Below are 20,393 nucleotides of genomic sequence, written 5' to 3'. Positions count from 1 at the left end.
TAAAATCAAATAGTCCACTTTATAGGCTTGACAGACTTCTTTTTCTTTCTTTCTTCAAAACTTGTTTATTTGAGACTTCTTTCTATTAGGAATATGTCTGTCAGCACTGTTCTTCATCTTCCTCATCTTCTCAATGACTAGCACTTTTTTTTAACAGAAGTGCTCAACATAATGCTTTACATCTGCTGCAAGTGTTACCGTATAAGCGCTTGTGAATGGAAGCATATAAGCTTTTGAAATGTAAGCTGTACCATTTAAAAGTGCTTCTACGATTTTCTATTCTCACTTACTAAAATGTTCCACTTTGTACTCTGAACTTTAAATCAGTTATTCTTCTAAGCATTCCAACAATATGCTGTTTCTATATCTTAAACAGTCTCATGTTAAGACTGTTTATTTTCCAAACATTTCAAAAATATTTATATTTCTTTATTTCCAATTGATTACACATTTTCAAGTTTCTTGAATAGAACATGTTTCATGTTAAGCGCTGAAGTTTTAAATATGTTTAATTTCTCATTGTAATCTTGGCAAAATTAAAAAAATTGAATTGGAATTCATGTAATTAGTGTTGACCTCGCATTATACAACTGTCTAGTTAACATTCTAATGATGGCAGCCAAATTCATTATTTGCATTTCAACACAGCTTTTGTTGACAGACATATCATTTAAATTGAATTAACGTAATTTTTGTATTTTTTTTTGTGTTGTAAAATTTTTTCCCGCGTTTATTTCCGCCCGCTTAGCGCCAGCTGCTGAAGCAGCTGATTTATAAAGCGCATTAACACGCAGCCACAGGAATATGCTGTGGTCCCTCGGAGCGCACACACAAACACACCCACAAGCACACACGCAACGCCATTACACATGTTTGACGCCATTGTAATGCTAATGGCTCATTAGCACTTTGATTTTTTTCTGCTTTTTTTTCTGTTTTTTCTTTTTGGGTTGGGGTTTGGGTTTGAAGGACGCACATGAAAAGTCATTAGGCGCTGTTAACGGGGGCAGCAAAATTTTGACTGCTAATTTGCAGTTAATTAAGTTGTTTAAGCTTTTTTGAAGAGCCCATCAGCAGCAGCAGCAGCAGCAGCAGCAGGTGCTTCTCCACTTACCTTGATAAACTGAAACGTGGCAATCGGCGGCAGCCGCTTGCTCTTTGGATAGTAAAAGCTGCCCGCTGGATGGGCCGGATAGCGTGAGGTGATGCGATAGATGACGCCCTGCGGCGCTGTTGGCCAATTGGGTGCGGTAAAGGTGAAGCCGTTGTCGGTGCCCGCATCAAGTGGATCCAATTCAACGGTCACCGTGTCAATCCAGGAGCCGCCGACACAAAGCTGCAAAAAAAAAAAGGAATTTAGTGTTTGGGATTTCAAATGCATTTGATTTCTCGGTTTGCAAACACACCTCAAACGAGTCGACGCCTATGAACCAATCCGGCGAGGGCACAATGCGCGTCATTAGCGATACCAAGCTGTGATTGCTGTCCACAAACACTTTCGCCTCGCTCCGTCCCGCTCCCAGCTGTATGGCCGGCAGGCTGAACTCATCAAATACGCTGCGCTCGGCCATTGTTGGAGCTGTGCCTGCAACCGTTGCTGTCGAGGATTTCTGTGCCTGCATCTGTTGCTGCTGCTGCTCGCCGGCATTGCTGTCCAGCAGCTCCGTTTTGCCCGTCTCGGCGAACTGTTTAACGCCAGCCGTTGCCGGTTGTCCGATGTGATAAAGCCCATAGTTGGCATTGTGTGTGCGACCTGTGGGCGGATGGGAGAGAAGTGCTGAGTCATTTACATTTAATGAGCTTTAAACAACAACAACAACATAATACAAAAAGAAACAATTGCAGCAAATTGTGGAAACATTTGCATTGCAACCAACACGCGACACTCGACTCCATGTGTTTTAAGCGCTGCCGTCAGCTGTTTTCATTTGCTATCAGCTTAAATTTCAGATTACGTATACGCAGCGTGGCCCTGATTGCGCACTTAACTGCATTAGAACCGTCCTCATGTGTGTATGTGTGAGCCACTATGTTAAAGTGAGCCATTAGCGACGTGCAGCGGGGGGAACGGCGGGGGGGGGGGTTTACTTGTGTGACATATAATACTTAAGTGCCCGCTCAGGTGTTGAAAACAGCTGTAACATATGCTTACGTAAGTTGCAGCAACGTTGTCAACAGAATTGTTAAACAATTAAAGTTACACTAATAAACTCTTGGGGTGTCTATCGAGGCAAAGTTCTCAAAATGAAATTCCCTTATTTCTTGTAATTAAAGAGAAGCGTTGTGCGAAGGAATAGCCGCTACCTAAAATAAATCATCTCCAAAAAGTTTTGATAACAGAGTGAAGAGAGAAGTAAGCTGTTTTTTTAAAGCTTCAAAACACAAACAAAAAGTATTGGATGCTCAAGCTTTGTAGAACCAAAAAAAGAAGCGAATGTCAAAAGTAAGCTATAGCTTCTCTTCAAATTATCATCCCGACTGTTTCAATTGTGCTACTAAAAGAGAAGCGTCGTGTATAGAAATAGACAATACCTAAAAGAAATGACCCACTAAAAAGTTTTGAAACAGAGCGAAGAGAAAATCAAGCATTATTTATGGGCTGTTTTAAGTAAAAAGATATTCTTTCAACATAAAACATTAATAGACGTTGAGGAACTTAAAGCCGCGTTCAATGAACTCGAGGGAGAAACTTTAAGCGGAATTGCAGAGTTAATCAATAAAATGCTCAACAAACTTTTTATAAAAGAAAACTGGTAAAGTTTTGCATTGGAATAAATTATATTGCTACTTTTTTTGTAATTTTTAAATAATTGAGAAATGCTCAATCACAATTCCTTTGGCATTGCTTAGAGCTTCTCGCGACGGTAAACAAAAACTTTGGCTGTGCTCTACTTAATGAATGCCATACAAAAAAGAACACCTTTTATAGAAGCCGTCAACATCTTTCAATCTCAAATGCTTTTATGGCAACAAAAATCCATGGGAAAAGTTTGAGTAAAGCCAAAGCCAATTGCAAAGTCCGTGCAAAGCGCCATTTGCAATTATTGGCAAGCGACCCAAAAGTATGCAACAAACTTGTCAATTACACAAAGTGCAAGGCAAATAAACAAAAGTAAACAAGAAAAAAAAGGTGAAATAAAGAGCCAAAGCATAAATAATAATATTGCATTTGACACACTTTCCAAACAGGTTGCCCCTCGCACCCCTCACCAATACCAGCCACCCCTCTATTGGCTGGCGGCATTGCAGAAAAGCGCAAAAGTTGAAAAGGCAAAAATATGCTTTGTAGTTAGGGCTTTCATTAGCCGAAGCGTTGTCAAAGCTGGGCAGAAAAAACTTGTAAATTAAAAATAAGTAAGCAAGAAATGGACAGAGTGAGATATATATAGAGAGAGAAAGAGAAAACAAAACTAATAAATAAGCTGACACACTGTGGGAGCCATTGAAAAGGCAAAAACCAAACAACGCAAAGAAAATATTTCAAAAATAAAATGAAACAAGACAAGGCACAAAAAATAAAAAGTGCAAGAAGAAACAGCTAATTGCATGCCGAAGATTAAATACCCTATGGCTTTAGATTATGCAGATATGTGGGAAGTAGCAGCTCGTAATTTCTGAATTTGCTGAATACAAAATTTGCTCATATAAAAACGAATTGTTTAACTGTTGCGCGACGTTTATAAGCTCTGTCTCATATGATCAATTTTGTACATTTCAAGTTTAGTTAGCATTTCTTCAAAAACAAACAAGTTAACAAGCTAAGTGTCTACTCTATCTAGATAGACGGGCAGACGGACATGACTAAATCGGCTAAAGAATATATAAAGACATAAGCCTTCATGCGCTACACATTTCATGAGATAATGTTTACACCCTCTATAAGAGCATACAAATGTGGCACAAGTGGCATGTTGCAATGTTAATTGAAGACAAATAAAAGCCTGGTGACAGCGAGCGAGAAGGCAGAAAGCAAGGCGAGACAAGAAAATGTAGATGAAAACAGACAGAAAACCGCAGTCAAGAGCAGCCGCAGTCGCAGCAGCAGCAGCACTCGGATATAACTTCAAAGGCGCTGCAGCGCATGTGACAAAGTGGGCGTGGCAGTGGGCAGCAGCGGGTGGCAACATCTGATGGCTGGTGGAAGAGAAACCAACTGCGGCAGCGTGTGACAATTTTCGTTGTGGCACAAAGAGGGAAAAAGACATCGCACTGCCTGAAGGCGAATTGGAGCGCAACATTTTAAATTACTTGTGGCAATGGGCAATCCGAATGACTTTTTGTTTCAAAGAGTGAAAAGGAGGGTAGGCGAGAGACAGATGGAGGGAGGGAGAGAGTGAGAGAGACAGAATAAGAAGTGCCTATAGGCAAATAAATAAAACAAAAATCATGGCCATGTTGCAAGCAAAACCTGGTCAAATATCATGAGTTGCTCATAAACAAGATTAAGAAACAATACAAATAAAAACCATCCTGAAATATGTACGGAAAATATTATAAAGGAAATTTTTTGACAAGTATTACAAGGCAGCAGTGAATATTTATGAAATCAAGAAGAAAATGAAAATCTTGTGGCTGTTATGCTATACTATTTATTACGATGGGTAAGAGTAAAAGAAGTTCTAGCTCTAGGTCTCCCTGTAAGTCAGCTCTTTAAAATCATAAAAGGAAATATTTTAAAATTATTTGAAATGAGACTTCAGCAATAGTATTATATAGACGCTTAATTAACCATTTACAGCGTACAGCAAGAAACTTATCTTATAATATATTTAAAAAAAGCAGCACTCCAAAAATAGTTCTTAACTTAAGCTGATTATTATTACCACTCAGTTCTCTCTGTCTGTCTCTCTCTTTCTCAATAAAGGGGCTGGCGCATAATATCTTCCGGCCTGCCTGATCTGGTTTTCAACCGAAACCGCATCAGAGCTCATAAGCTTCGGTAGCAACAGGATGTCGCTCGAGTCTTAAATAGCTGCACAGGATGCATGTTCTTCGGCAGGACTTTTGTCGCAGTTACACAGAGAAGACAAAAAGTAGCCAACATCCGTTGGCCTTGCACTTATATGAAATTAAGCTCGCTTTCCTGCCAGTCGTTGTTGGAAAACCTGGAAAATCTGAGCCCTAATAAGTCGACAGCTAGCAAGTGCTGTGGTTGCAGGCAAGAAAAAGTTAAGCAGCGTTGTGCATTGGAGTTGTTTATAAGATTTGTTAAGGAGCTTAGCCCGGGAGATGAGCTGTCTGAGTAAGAAAGTTCCGGATTGTATAATAATTATAATATTAATAAAAATAATAAAACTAACTAGAATAATACATACATGAATAATAACAATTATAATCATTAGAGACCAAGTTTCTAGACACAGTTTAGCTCTAGTTGGCACTAGCCTTTCGGTCAACTCTATTAGATGCTTATCTTATTAAGTTAATTTAGTCGATATCAGATCAGGTAATAATATCTATAAATTTGCTGCTAAGCTGTCTTTAAAACGAATAAAGGTCATTATGTCATGACCAATGCACATTTGTCAGTTATTTCCGCGTTGGAGTTTGGCCTGTTTGGTTGGAGCTTATGGTTACTTTCGCTTTCGGGCCAATATCAGCAGCAGCTCAATCAATTACGGCATGGTCATTGCGTTGCCCACAAAATAAGCATAATAAATTTGCAATTAAATGCTTAAATTGTGCAAATGGTTTGCCAATGCGGTGGTCGCGGTGGGGCCCAATCGAGGTGGTGGCCACCGCCAGTGGTCAAATGGTCGCCGTTTAAATGACCACTGCGAAAGAGACAGGGAGAATGAGAGGAGCGTAGAGCAGCCGATAGATCTCTGGCCGTCTGGGAGAGAGATAAATGTGCGATATAAAAACAAACAATGAAAAGCCAATGCGTGCAGGAGAGAGAGAGAGACATAGGGAGAGAGAGAGCCATCGTAAGGCTATGGGCAAAGGACGTGAGTGTAATTAATGCTTAATTATGCACATTAAAAGCCAAAACCTGACACGGCTGCTGCTCCGTGCACCGCTGGCCACGTAATAAATGCGCGCCACGTATGGCCCATAAATTACACTTTGCCCCACCATGAAACTATATTGCGCATACGCCACATTGTGCGTGGGCCGCGCAGCAGAGGCAGCTGGAAAGTTAGCTACAGAAATCGAATCAAAGCTTTGGCCATATCATAATTGAAAATCGCAAACTGCAACAAATTAATATGAATTTGCCAAATTGACAAAAAAAATACACACACACACACATACATTAAATAAATAAGGAAAATAAATAAGTTAATGGTCGTAAAATGCAAGGCAATGTGGCGCAAAGCCAACTGTTTTCCCGCGGGTGGTTTAATAAATATGTGCATGATAAAATCTGCTTCAACTATTGAAAAGTTTTTGCTGTTTTCCAGTTTTTGCAAAAGCATCAAAAGTTTTCAAATTAGAGAGTAAACACTAAAGTGCGGGGATTATGTCCAATTGCTCTTAACATAACAGAACTGAGAGCGGGGGAGCCCCAAACCTTTGTTTAATTAAACTAAAACAGAGAAAGAAAGAGAGAGAAAGCAAGAGAGAGAGAGAGAGAGATAGCGAGAGCGCAAAAGAGAGAGAGAGAAAGAGAGAGAGAGATAGCGAGAGATAGCGAGAGAGCAAGAGAGAGAAAGAGAGAGATAGCGAGAGAGAGAGAGAGAGGGAGAGATAGCGAGAGAGAGAGAGAGAAGGAGGGAGTGGAGTTAATATTTGGAAATATGTGTTATGTTGTAATATGTTATGTTATTCTGCAACCCTTAATGTTAAAATCATAGCTGAAATATTAGGCATTTATTGCAAGTTTAACATAACTGCAATGAGAGAGCACCTGTTAAACAATTTTTCTGTTAGCGCTTTACGGTGCCAGCAATGTTATTTTAATAATGTTAAGTACTATTTTGTAGCAGCTGTTAAATTAATAGCACTATTCTATACATGTTATATAAAATGTACTCTCAAAATAAACAAATAGAACAATAAATGATATTCCGAGAAGTAAAACGTCCTAATTTCCGTTTCTGAACAAACACATTTTCTTGTTTTTCCCGCGCAAACGAAAAATCACAAATAAATTTTCATTTAGTGTGAACAATTTAAAAGTAATTTTCTATAGAACTGCCCCGGCATGAGTCATCCGACAGTTGGCTCCGTCGGCAGCCGGCTGTATTTCGGCCATTTGATTGGCACCGAAATTTGTTTGGGGCTCCGTCTTTTTAGCACGCCTGAAAGTCAGGTATTAATAAACGTGCCGCTATATGACACACATTTGTTCACTTTGCCGAAACGCTGCTGCACAGCTGACACACTTTGGCCATCGCCATCATCAACATCATAATTTTCCTGCAATTTCATTTAAACTGTGCAAAAATGAATTACGCACACTTTTTTGCGCGCCTGTCACGCTCGATCTACAACGATTTCCGCAAAACTCGCTATGAAATATTTTTACTTTGCTTTTCAATTTTTTTTTTGCAAATTTTTCTTTTCACGCTGCGCACGAAATTTAATTATAGGTAATAAATTTGTTTTTAATAGCGTGGCATTAAGCACAAAGCTCAGCCATGCAAAAGAGGTATAAATAAAAGTAAAGGAATTAACGTGGCATATGCAATATGTGTTAAAGCTGAAGCTGCCCAAATATGCATTCAAGATGCATGAAACGTAGACAACAGATCTGCCAAATGAATGAAATGCCTCAGCAGATACGAGAGAGTGTATATATAAATATACTCTATATGTATGACTGTTGAATTTATCGTGTTTGTCACTTGCATGAGAAATTGTTGTTATATTTTGCCAGTGTCTGAATGATGTGTTTTTCTTTGAGCTGCTGGCCATGAAACACGATATTCAGTTTTTACACACAAAATATTATTTATAGAAAACTGAAAGCTCAGGTGATTTGGCAGACAACATTGCAAAATAAATGAATACATATGTTTCGGTAAATTGTGTTGTGGAGAATATCCAAAAAGAAGGCTTCCATTGCGTTTAAATTTTTTTAAATAAAGATGAAGTTGATGACGGTCATTATTGTATTGATTTTAAATATTTAATAAATATTTAAACTATTAAATATATGATGATTTAGTTTAACATTTTTTTTATATTTTACCTATTGAGTAAACATTTTATAGGTCACGTAGTAGGCATAGTGTCATATTAGAACTAAAAAAAAAGAACAAAATAATTCTATAAAGCATATCTATCTGAAAACAAAAAAACTCCAAGTTAATTATTATAGGTATACATTGGAAAGAAGACTCACTAATTTGTTGTATCTTAACTTTTGTTAGGCAATCCAAGCAATTCCAGAAATATACTAAATTATAATATTCACATAAATGGGCAAGACACCATAATAAAATAAAAACTGCCAAAAACAATTCAAATAATATATTTATTATATCACACGAATTGAATTAAATGCTTAACGTATTTTCCTGCTTTAGCCTCTTCACAGTTGTTAATTATTTAACTAAGTACAGTGGACAATCAATAAATGGCCCAACGATTATTTGCTTAACTACAGAGACACCTGCCAAACTGGGAGATGCAATAAAACAAGTAATACATTTAATTCAATGCTAATTAAAAATGCAATACACCTGCCCACTTAATATTTGAACTCCCTTTGCGCGCGCCGCAATTCCACTTAATTATGTATGTCAAATTTAATTGGCTTGTCAGTTCACACACACACTCACACACACACACCAAATAAACACACACATGGCTACACACACAAAGTGAAATCTGAGCGGCATGCTATAAATACATTACATAAAAGTGTGTGCACACCTGGCGTACGCGTGATATATTGATATATATGTATATTTTTATGACATAGCTTGCACAAACAACATTTGTTTGACATACACACACGCAAACTAGGCAAACTGTGCGCATATCATTTTTGGGCTTTATAAATATTTGCATTTTGCTAATTTTATTGGCCAACGATGCGTATGCGCAGAATTTGCCAGCTACATAATGCAGCAGCAAAGCTTACAGAAACCAATTTAAGCAGCAAATTAAATTTTAAAGCACAAAGTAAATGAGGGTGTGTGTGTGTGTGTGTGTCTGTAGTTGGTGGTTTTGGGAATGAGTAAGTCAGCATCAGAAACACACAATCAGAAATCCTTGCAGCAGCCATTTGAAATGCAAAACTTGTGTGCTGCATTTGGAAATCTGCGACATTGTCACATATACGAGAATTCAGATGTTCTCGCTCTCATCCAACGCAACACCCCGCTCGCTCGCCTGATAAATGTCAAGAGCTCGAGCATTGTGTGTGTGTGTGAGTGTGCGTGTATATGTCACCCAAGAGCCGAGCTTAAAAGGACCTGTGTGCGCATTACGCATACGCCGCATATGCAAAATGTTTAAAGGCAAAAAAAAAATAAAAGTACGAATAATGCTATAGATGAGAGGGAACGACTGTTTTATACCCTGTAAATCTGATAATAAAAAGAAGAAATTTGTTTAATATTAAAACTAAAATCAGGGTAATTATGTATATATATATTGATAAAAGAGATCCACGGGTTGACACTCTGTAAAACGATAATAAACAGAAGGTAATGTTTTGTATATATTTTAAATAAAAATAAGAGTAAATAGCAAGCATATCCTTAAATTTTTACAAAATGTACATGAATTAACATGTCATATTCTGAAGGTTCTTAGCTTTTGTGAGCTCCGGAAATTATGCTCTTATGCAGACAAACTGGCATACTGATAGGCAGACATTTCTGCCTACACGACCGACTACAAATATTGATAAAAATAATATATGCAGAGACACATGGCCTAGTCGAGGCCTACGTCTGCTTTTAGATACACACAATTGTTTTATGCCTATTTTAAGCCACTTCTGATAACTCTTTTAAGCTAATTTTTTTAAACCCTTCTCTGTAGTTGCAGGGTATACAAATATTGATGTTGACATTTTCATGCGCTCAATAAATCAGCCAAAAAATATGCCAGCAGGGTTTGGAGTCTGGTACACAGCCTTTTAATGCTAATTTCGAAACGTATTTGCAGCAACATTTTGCTGAGCTTCATCTGAAAGCGGCTGCAGCATTGGCTCTGATAGAATGTCAAACTGCTGATGTTTCTGATGTGATAAACCAGGTTTTCATTTTTTGATTTTACTGCAATAAGTGTAGCAGCATCTGCAGTGACTTTTCTTTTAATATTTTGGGTTTAATATTTTTTTCTACCTTTTTTTGAGCAAGCCAAATAGACAGGCTACTTAAGCGTAGGGTTAGCCGCAGCCAGGGCCAGTTAGCAGTCAAAATGAAATTTAGCCATTACTTTAATGGCCTCGTGAGCTAGGCTAGTAAACTTTTGCAAGCGTTTGGGCCATGCCAAATGCAGTTTTGTGGCTTGGCCGGGGCCATGTCTTTTATAATTAATGTGTGTAGAGGGCTAACAAGCTAGACGTAAAAGCACATGTTGGGCTTAGGCCTGGTCCAAGGCTTAGGGCAACACTGCGGCATTTAGGCAAATGAGAGAGGACTTACCTTCACCCAAAAGCAGGAAACGAGACACCCGCACAGACCCCAAAAAGCCATCAACTGGGGCAATTATGTAGACAAACAAACAAGCTGGCATTAGAGTTGTCACTTCACTTCGACATATATGTGCGTGTGTGTGTACATGTGTGTATGTCTGCGAGAGCAGGCTCAAAGGGATTACAAACGAAATTGACCAGCAACATAACAAGGCAACAACAATAACAACAACAACAGCTACAACAGCATCAACAGCCTTCTGTCTTAGATTTGCAGTTTATAAAATCACGTGACAAATGAGGGTTGGCTAAGCCCCTTTTGTCCATCCATCCAAGCAGCTATCCTGGCTGTACCAGCTATCAAACTATCCAACTAGCTGTCCAACTAACCGCCTAGTTTTGTCCATGTGCCAGCTGCCATTTGTCTTATAGCCCATATGTGATTTGGCCTATTGTAGGTGCACACGTTCATGCCAATTATTTGAGCTCCTTCTGCCCAGCAGCCATGCGTCTTGAGCCAAGTTGTAAATAATAATAGACAACGTCATGATACGAGCGGTGCCCCTTAAGGTACGTTAGTGTATATACACACACATGTGTCTATATGTTAAATGATGGTTATTGTAAGCCATGTTAATTATGTCGTATACATCAGGCGACAGATAAACTTAAAGATAATGCAAGATGGTTATGGCTGGAGAGATGGGGATATATTTAAGGAGCAGGAGTAGAAGTAGGAATACAAATATTTTGGGAGAATTTAAATAAAGGTTAATACAATTCTTCTTGCTTGTAAGAAACAGACGTATCTGACTAGTTTTTAGCTTCTAATTTTCATGGCTAAACGCAACCCACGCTCAAAAAGTTTCTATGGCATTTTGATGAATGTAAATTGCATTGGGATAAATGCATTAGATATGAAGAGCATTGCGAAGTCATGAGGAATGTGTTTCACAACTTTTGTTGCTGGCCGCCGTTGCCTCCTGCCCGGGGAAAACTCGGTCTGTGTCTGTGTTAGTATTTTGGCTTACACTCTGGCTACATTCATTATAATGGCTTATTGTAGCATGAAAAGTGTGTCAGTCGTGTTGGCTGCAAAGCCAATGCTCGCAGCAAAAACAACAAGCTTAGATGCAGAAGGAGCACAACACAGGGGGCAGTAGCGAGGTTGAAGGGGCGTGGCACAATGTTGGGTGGGTGCAATGACAGTTGACTGCAGCTCAGGCAGCTCACAGTTACAAGGCACGTCACGGCATTGTCCTTTGTTTGCATTGCACTAAACAAACACAAAAGCCAGACAGAGAAGCAGGCTAAGAGACGGACAGGCAGACAGCGCACAGCCACACACACACAAATACACACACATATATGGATGAGGACTTATGCAAGGACATGTTTCAACGACACACAAATTGATGAGCATCGCGTGCGCTGCGCCTTTTGTTATTTTTTTTTTATTATTTTCTTTTTATACCCTGTTTTTTTTTTGTTGCGGCAATTTTGATTGATTTCTTGCGGCAAGTCGGTGACGTCTCCCACAGCTTGCAAACTGACAGCGCGCCCACTCGCCACATGCTCAATCTTCCCTCCTATCCTGCTCTGCCCAACTGACACAGTTCTGGGCTGTGTGTATGTATGTGTGTGTTCGTGTTTGTGTCGTAAATTGGCAAAAGTAAAAGTCATAAAAATGCTCCGGCCTGAAACTGGCGAATTCCTCAGAGCCAAGTTTGTTGTACGTGCGGTAACAGTCAACACATTTGTTGCATTAAAATAATTGAACAAAATTGTAAAACAAATAAAAGGCACGATATACACATGCAAACATACATATGTATATACATATATACATAGCTATGTATATATATGAGTGCGTAATAAGAGCAAGAAGAAACTTGCTCAAGTAACGCATCGATTGATGTATTGCCTTGTGAGCCTCTAAAGGCAAGAAGTACAGCACTTGAGTGCCTCGAAATGGGTACTCACAGTGTCAGGGTATAGCGGGGGACAACAGGGTCTGGGGAGGGTGACAGTGGGAAATGCTTTTCATGCTTTTCTTACTTTTCATGTCAGCTGCTTGCGTCGCAACATGAAAATGTTAGCAAATTGCAGACAGCAATTCGAATAGTGATCACAATTCAAGTATCAAGTGTGAGCATGTGCCAGACATTCATAATAAAATATATGTGCACTCTCTGTGTGTGTGTGTGCACACTCCACAAAGTGCTTGATGTGTGTGTGTGTTTGACTTTTTAGTGGTGCTAAATGTCTTTGAAGAAAGCAAAATGACATTAAGGCACAATTCACAATTGAATGCGTTGATATTCAAGCTAAGAAAAAATATTATAACAACAAAGAAATATTTTAAAAATCCAAAGATGCGTTGTATATTTAACATTCGGCTCATTTCAAAATCAGTTTTTAAGTAGAAACTTCAATAAAAATGTTTATAAATGTTTCTTTATGTGAACGTGTCAAACAATTGTAAAGAAAGAGCATACATATGCTATATCTGCTATATATGATATATATATATATATAAGCTAAAAACAATATTAGTGAGAAAGTAAAGATATCTTCGGCACGCCAAAGATATAATACTTTGCCTTACGATTTTGCAGAATAGTGAATCTTTGATTTGATTATAATATCTTATAAAAACAGCATTTTTTTTAAATATAAGAGCCTACTTTGCGATCTACCTTTCTTATGGAAACTACTCGGCTGTTGATGCTGATCTAGAATACATATACTTAATGGGGCCGAAGACGTCTCCTTCTATGCGTTACATATTTCATGACAAAATTATGATGCCGTCTACAAGGGTATACAAATTTATGTAGTCTGCAGTTGGCAAACACAGGCAAATAATCAATTAAATCTATGTGATATCTAAACATAATAAGGTATTTTCTTATTTTTTACATTTAAGGTTTTGGTTTCTTCTTTCTCGTCATAAAAGAAACAGAAGAAGAGCAAAAGAAAATATTATTTCAAAATAATTTAAATAACAGGAAAAGAAAAAATATATGCTAACAACTGGTAAGACAAAGTTGAAATAAACTTTTAATTTCTGCGAAAACAGATTTAGTCGGGTTAAGTGTGTTAATTGAGGCATAAAAACGCTTTGCGCAAAATAAATAAAAGTTATTTAAAGGCATTTATTTAAATGAAATGCAATATTTTAAAATAAACAGGTATATGCTTGGGCTATTTCGGAGTTAATCACGTTTCTTCAGCTACAACATTAAAAATCAACAAAAAGTGTAAACAAAAATGGCCACAAGCTCAATAAATAAAGGGAAAATACGAAAATTGAAAACTAGCACACATGTTAGATGCATGTATACATATATATTTTCTCAATCAATGCCCTCGCCGGTTGTTGGCCCATTGAAATGTGGACAATGTAAACGCAATCAACCTGCATCGATGGAACCCACATCAATTTACAGCAACCATTGCAGCTGTTGATTTTGATTTTGATTTTGCCTGCCACAGATCGGAAATTAATTAGCATATGAAACTTGGAAGCCACAACTGTAACTAACTAAAATAACCGGAGCAACTAAAGTGCTAGTAAAGTCCTACTGAAGTGGGGGGAAAACAAATAAAAGTGCTCAACTAATAGATACTCTGTAACTTGCACAATTCATTGTGCGTCTACCTTGAAGACTATGTAAATGCAAATTACTGAAGTAACATATTAATTGTAACATGAATGAGTTATAGTATATGGCATAGTATATTAAAGTTACAGATTGGGTAAATATAATCTGCGAGAAATAAGAAATGTTCATTTTTTTTTTTTTTTTATTTTCTTTTTTGCATAAAGATGCTTATTTTATTATATTTACATTTCATAATCTATTCACCCTGATTCATGCTACCCCATGTTATTACATATTACAGGGTATCATAAGTGGAAACTATAAAACAATCAATAAGTCAAGCAGCGTGCAGAAATGCATTAAATATGCAATTAGTGAGCGCAGTAACTGTAACAGGCACTAGTCAGTGGGCGTGTGCAACGCCCTAATTAGCATTTATTTTATTAATAAATTGGTTGCATTATTGCACTCTGCATTGCGAATGCAGTTGGCTTAAAATCCAATTGCAATTAAAGTGCAAAGTTCAACAGTAGCTCGTTCATTATGCGCAACCACACACAAACACACACGCGAGTAAATAGCCTGAATTTCGGAATACCCTTGTGTGTATGCCCGTGTGTTGTGCATGTGTGTGCATTGCGCTCTCGCGCATAAATAAACAACGCAAATTTGCAAATATTATACACATAAAATTTACAAAATGGCTGCAACAGCAGCGCCGCAAACTTTCAGCAACTTCCCCCTCACGGTAAGCCCCCCATCGCAAGACAAGTTTACACAACAAAATGGCGGTACACACACCCATCACACACACGTGCACACACAAGTGCAGTGCGAAGAGCAACTATAAAAAAAATATATAAAAACAAAGTTTTGTTAAACGCAATGTTTATTGAGCGTGCCCAAAGTTTGGGCAGCGTCTTTAGGTAACCAGCTAGAGACGGCAACGGGAGTCGTGAGTGAAAGAGTTAAGCGATAGTTTTTGATATTTACATATATAAATATATAAATTTTTATGAAATATGAAATACATATATTTTATTATTATTTGGTTTCAAAAGCATGTAAGTAGCATCTTTGCAATTATTAGTTAAATTACTTAATTGATGTCATTATATTTCAATTACTTTACATTATTATTTAACTTATCTTGGTCTCAATTAAAATGTTTTATTACATTACACAGCGCAAAAACTACTTGCGTAATTTTTAATTAAAATAATTCAAATGCTTAAAGCTCAGTTAGTTGAATAATTAATTACTCAAGTAAATAATTAAAATTTCGAAACTAGTTAGTTGAATTAGAGCGAAATATTTGGTGATTTGTGCCTGAGATAATTGAAAATAGAATATCTTTAACTTTTATGTTGAGTGAGAAGTTTTTTTTCACGCAATCATCTCCACACAAAACAGACATGTGTGTTTGCACATTGTCAGCGCTAGGTGGAGCCACCAAAAACACTGGTATGGCATGGGGCTGGTAGAAGAAATGCCATTTCTCTGTTTATTTGTTTGTTTGCGTGTTGTTTGTTTATTAGTGGAATTTTTAATCAAAGTTACAGAAGTTGACGTACCTGAGCAGCAGCAGCAGAAGCAGCAGCAGAGAACAGGTCAAAGTTTGTTTTTATTTTTTTTGTAATCAGGCGACCGCGCGGCGCTTTTTGGCTTTTCTTTTTGCCCACTGTGTGCGCTGTGTGTAATTCCTTTTGGCTGTTTTGTTGGCTAAACTCTTGAAACTTTGCTGCCATGTAAACTGTCAGCGTCTGCGTGCAACATACAGTGCGGCACACACACATGCTGTCTACACACTGGAGCGCTGATCTTACTAAGGTCTAAAAAAGTTTTGTTTACACGTTGCGCCCTCGAGACGCATACGCACACAAAGGAAAAACACTAACTAGAGGCACACAAATACAAACACAAGTTTATGTTTACCTCCAACTTTTAACTGTAATGTATACACATATTTATATATAACCTTTGGCCAGATTAAAATTTCCTTAATATTATTTTTTATTTATATATATTTATGTAAACATGTAAGCAATAACCCGAAAAAATCAAATATACATGTCTGAATATTTTATTGCTAGATATCAGTGGAAGGGAGATACATATACATACCTACACGCCAAATACATGCATGCACACACACATACAAAAATAACATTTATTAGATAGCCATCTTGGTATCATAAAACTTCGTATCAAAGCGTGATACCCTGTGAGCCCTATGTGTGAGAATCGCATAGCAAGGAGATATTTAAAAATACCTACTTTTGCTCACTTCCAATGAGTTTTATTCAAAACTCTTGAAAGTTTGAAGCTGATGGATTGACAATAATTCACAATTGCACGTAGAGTTCTCCAAAAACCCCATCTCAGTGTCTCAACTTTCAGTCGTGCAGCTGCCTTTCAATCTTTAACATATACAGATATATATTTACGTGGCCATATTAATTTTATATTTACAGCACATATTTGTTTGGCTTTGCGTTGCATTTTTACCAGATTATTTTTTATTTAACTTATTTGCCGAGATCGTTTTTAATTAAAACGCCGCTTGGCCAGGCCAAATTGCATTAAAATTGCACTCAATTTGCATATGGCAGACGGCAGGCGGCCGGCAGCATCAATATGCGATATGAGTATATGTGGAAATATTACGCATACGTCGTGTGGCCAATTGAAATGAAAATAAAATACGCTAGCAAATTTCAAGTGCATGTAGTGCGTGTACAGGTGTGTGTGTGTGTGTGTGCAATATTTTTTGCAGTATTTACATTTTTAGCATATTTATGCAGTCGCAGCAGCAACAGCAGCAGCAACAACAATGTAAGCACGTCAACAACTGCAGATTTTTCTACTAGTTGTATTTGTTGTTGTTGTTGCTGTTGCCATTGTTGGTTGCTGTTGCCGTTCGGCATGGCATGTTGTTGCCCAGCAGACCGTAAAGGAATTGCAATGCAAACAGAATGTTAGACATGCCAGACGACGCTTTCAATTTCGAACTGCAGGTGCACAAAACTCAATCCCCAACCCCGTGACACCACGCCCACAAGCACATTGCCAGCTGCACCTAAAGCACAAATGAGTTTTTCCCAACAATTTTTCCAGCTGTTGAAATGGTTAGCTCACAAATGGAAATAGTTGCATTGCTTTACTCTATGCTCAATCGAAATATGGCAACTATTTGGCAATTTAAGCGTCTAAAAGCCTCGAGCTTTTCGCATAAAGTTTTGACCCCAACACCAGCAGCAGCGGTCGCACAAAAGTTGCGCCATAACTAAATATAAACAAGCACATAAAAAAGGGGCAGCTAGCAGCCAAAAAAAAAGAGGAAGAAAAAAAACCAAACAACACATAAAAGGAAGCCTGGAAGAATAATAGAGCCGAGTGTGCTCGACTGGCAGTTGCCTTGCAGCTAAGGCTTAGCTGCCTAGATTAAGCATACACAAGTTTTTTTGGGGGATAATGGTAGAGGTAAATCCACATACCAAAATTTGAATGCTCTCGTTCTTATAGTTGCTGGGTACATATAGTTAGACGGACTATGCTTGACTAAATTATGCTCTATACATAAAATTAGGTCGTCTAGGTTAGGTTTATGAATGTTCTTTGGGGACTCTGATAAATGTGTACTCATGTTCCAAACTTTCTGGCTCTAGCTGACATAGATCCCAAGTTCACATGGTAAGGCCGACTGAGCTTGTAGAAAGTTTCCTATGAAAGGGACAGTTTTTATATAAAAGAAGCTTACATATATTAGCGGGAGATAAAGGAGAATCTGCTTAGAAATTTGTTTGGCTCAAGCCTATCAAAAAAAGAACTCACTAATGGGTTCAATTGAATGCTGCTTAGAATATATATGAGGTATTTTCCTTACGGGTCAAAAATTAAATCAACTTTATCATACCTCTTTCCACCAATTCACCTAGAGCAGGGTATATACAGTATTTGAGGCAGCCGCAAGTTGGGTAAAACCAACAAAAGCATTGCAAAAATTCATTTTCCAATAACAAAAAGAGAAAAATATTGTATACAAACATGGGCGAAAAACCGCAAGCGGCAAAAGGAAACGAAACGAATACCAATTTGTTAACTGCTCTCTCAAAGATATATTTTAATAAAGATGGGGCAAAGAAAAAAAAAATGGTTTGCCTCGGGGGGGTTAAGAGCCATCAAGAAAAATTAAGAACTGTATAAAACGAAATCAAATTGCAAAATATCGTAATTTTTTGTATATAATTGATTTTGAACATTCACACGAAAGCATTTAATTTTTCAGAAAATATTTTTGCATAGATTTCCTTACTTTTGACATTTACTTTATTTGATTGTTATAACTTTACGATTTGTAGCCGAAACTTCAATATTATTGTGTCTACTAATAACTTCTTTCTCCCTAAAAATGGTTTATGAAATTATATATTATTTCAAAATTTCTAGGTAACTATCAATTTGAGCAGATTGATTGTCAATCTTTTTTATGTGCACATAATTAAATTTATGTGGTATTCCACTTGGTTTTCAATTTTCATGTCATTTTTATATGGCCCACAGGCTTCTTAAAAGAAAAAGGCCCTTGAGCAAGCCCGGGCACATCTGAAAGCAGGCAAACCTCGACGTAATCTCAGAGAACGCGCAGACTTCATCAGTTTGCCTTATCTTGACCTTTGTTTACAACAACACATATGACCATCATCTACAAGTGGGTCAAAGCAAATACACAACAACACACACACACTCACTCAACCACACACACATTGTGCACCTTTTGCCTGATATTTCAGTTTCTAAGGATTGTATCAGTTCGAGCTCCTATTTTTCTGTTCTTTTCAGGTTATTTTTTTTCCTTTTAGCCATGTTTTGTGTTGCTAGCACAAATATTTTTATAACGAGCTATACACACAAACACATACACACACACACACACAGAATCACCAATCAGTGGGCAAGATTGGAAAATTCCACATTCAGCACAAAAAGCAGCAGAAAAGCCCGCAGCAAAACCAAGGCAAATATGTTGCGGCAATTAATTTTAATTAATTTTATATATATATATATATACTTTTTTTAAATAAGGGCAAAACCCGAGCCAAGAGTTTAATAGATTTTTTTAGGAATTTATTGGCGGCTTTTCTCTTAATTTCAAATTGGGGTGGAGCAACCGCAAAGAGCGCTCCCCCGGAAAATGAAATGGAAAGCGCAAACACAAAAAGGCTCAAGCACTCAGTAGCCCAAACAAAGGCAAGGACCTTTGAAAAAAAGGATATCAATGTCGTTACGTCGACTAATGTGCCCCGTGAGTGTGGTGGGGCAGGGCAGGGCGGCAAGGCGGCATTTAAAGCGCCTCATTTAGGCGTCGTTTAGCGATAAAAGCGACATTTGGCATGGCAAACAGTTTGGCTCGGACTCTCCGCAACTTTAAACTGTAAACTGGCACAGCCCAAAAACAAAAGATAGTCCACACTTTATGTACTTGCTGGAATACCCTGTTTACAGGGAATATGCTCAAAATCAAGCATATACACTATAGTAGTTGGCCTATTGTGGCAGCAGAAGGTATATAGACATGCCAGCTTTATCAGCATGGACTGTCTATCTATAGGAACTCAGAGTCTATAAGAGCTGGTGTCTTAAATTTGGTGGACAAGTTTCCTCATTCATTACTAACTGAACTTTTTTCAAATTATGCAGTCTTTATCTAGACTGCCTATTCGAACTCTGAGACCAAAAGAGCTTCAGTCACGAAATTTGTTATGTGAGTTGTTGGTTAATAACAAACAGATGTACGTAATAAACGGTTCTGGGTCCCCTGTGGTGACTACAATAAACATTACATAGTATTCCGAGTATTCTGCTCGGAGTCTTCTCTTTCTCGTGTAAAGTAATCTATTCTTAACTATTAACTAGTAAAGCAAGGACTAATCCTTAGTCTTAGTTTGTATTCGTTTAACTATTACTTCTCGACTTGTGCGTTCGTAAGACGACTGCGCCTCGGTCGGTTGGGTGGATGGTGGAATGCAGTGCTTCGCATAGGTAAGCCACACAGTACGCCTAAAGGAAACCCATTGCTGCATACAGGGTATCAACCAGTCGATACCACATTTCCTAGTCATTTTCTTACATGTTGTTGTTGATATCAAAACATATTCAGCAGATTCAGTGGATGGTTTTTAGAGCGTTTACAGCAGCACCAGCAGCGACAGCGACAGCAGTTGAGAGTGAAATATCGTTAACCT

The 20,393-nt window shown here is 37.8% G+C and overlaps 1 protein-coding gene across 1 annotated transcript in view; it reads right to left on the bottom strand.

The window, feature by feature from the left end:
- mspo (M-spondin) overlaps window positions 1–20,393 on the bottom strand; it is a 66,324-nt gene that overhangs the window by 13,356 nt on the left and 32,575 nt on the right. Inside the window, exons 2-3 of the mRNA XM_064680550.1 lie at window positions 1,407–1,753; window positions 1,115–1,336 (exon numbers count right to left, since the gene is read on the bottom strand). Coding sequence (XP_064536620.1) covers window positions 1,115–1,336; window positions 1,407–1,753 — 569 coding nt within the window. The remainder of the gene's footprint in view (window positions 1–1,114; window positions 1,337–1,406; window positions 1,754–20,393) is intronic.

Source organism: Drosophila montana, unplaced genomic scaffold (genome assembly GCF_035044405.1).
Source record: "Drosophila montana isolate Dmon_TW-CO22-7 unplaced genomic scaffold, ASM3504440v1 contig_2127_1, whole genome shotgun sequence".
NCBI classification, from domain to species: domain Eukaryota; kingdom Metazoa; phylum Arthropoda; class Insecta; order Diptera; family Drosophilidae; genus Drosophila; species Drosophila montana.
This window is presented reverse-complemented; position numbering and strand designations above follow the sequence as displayed.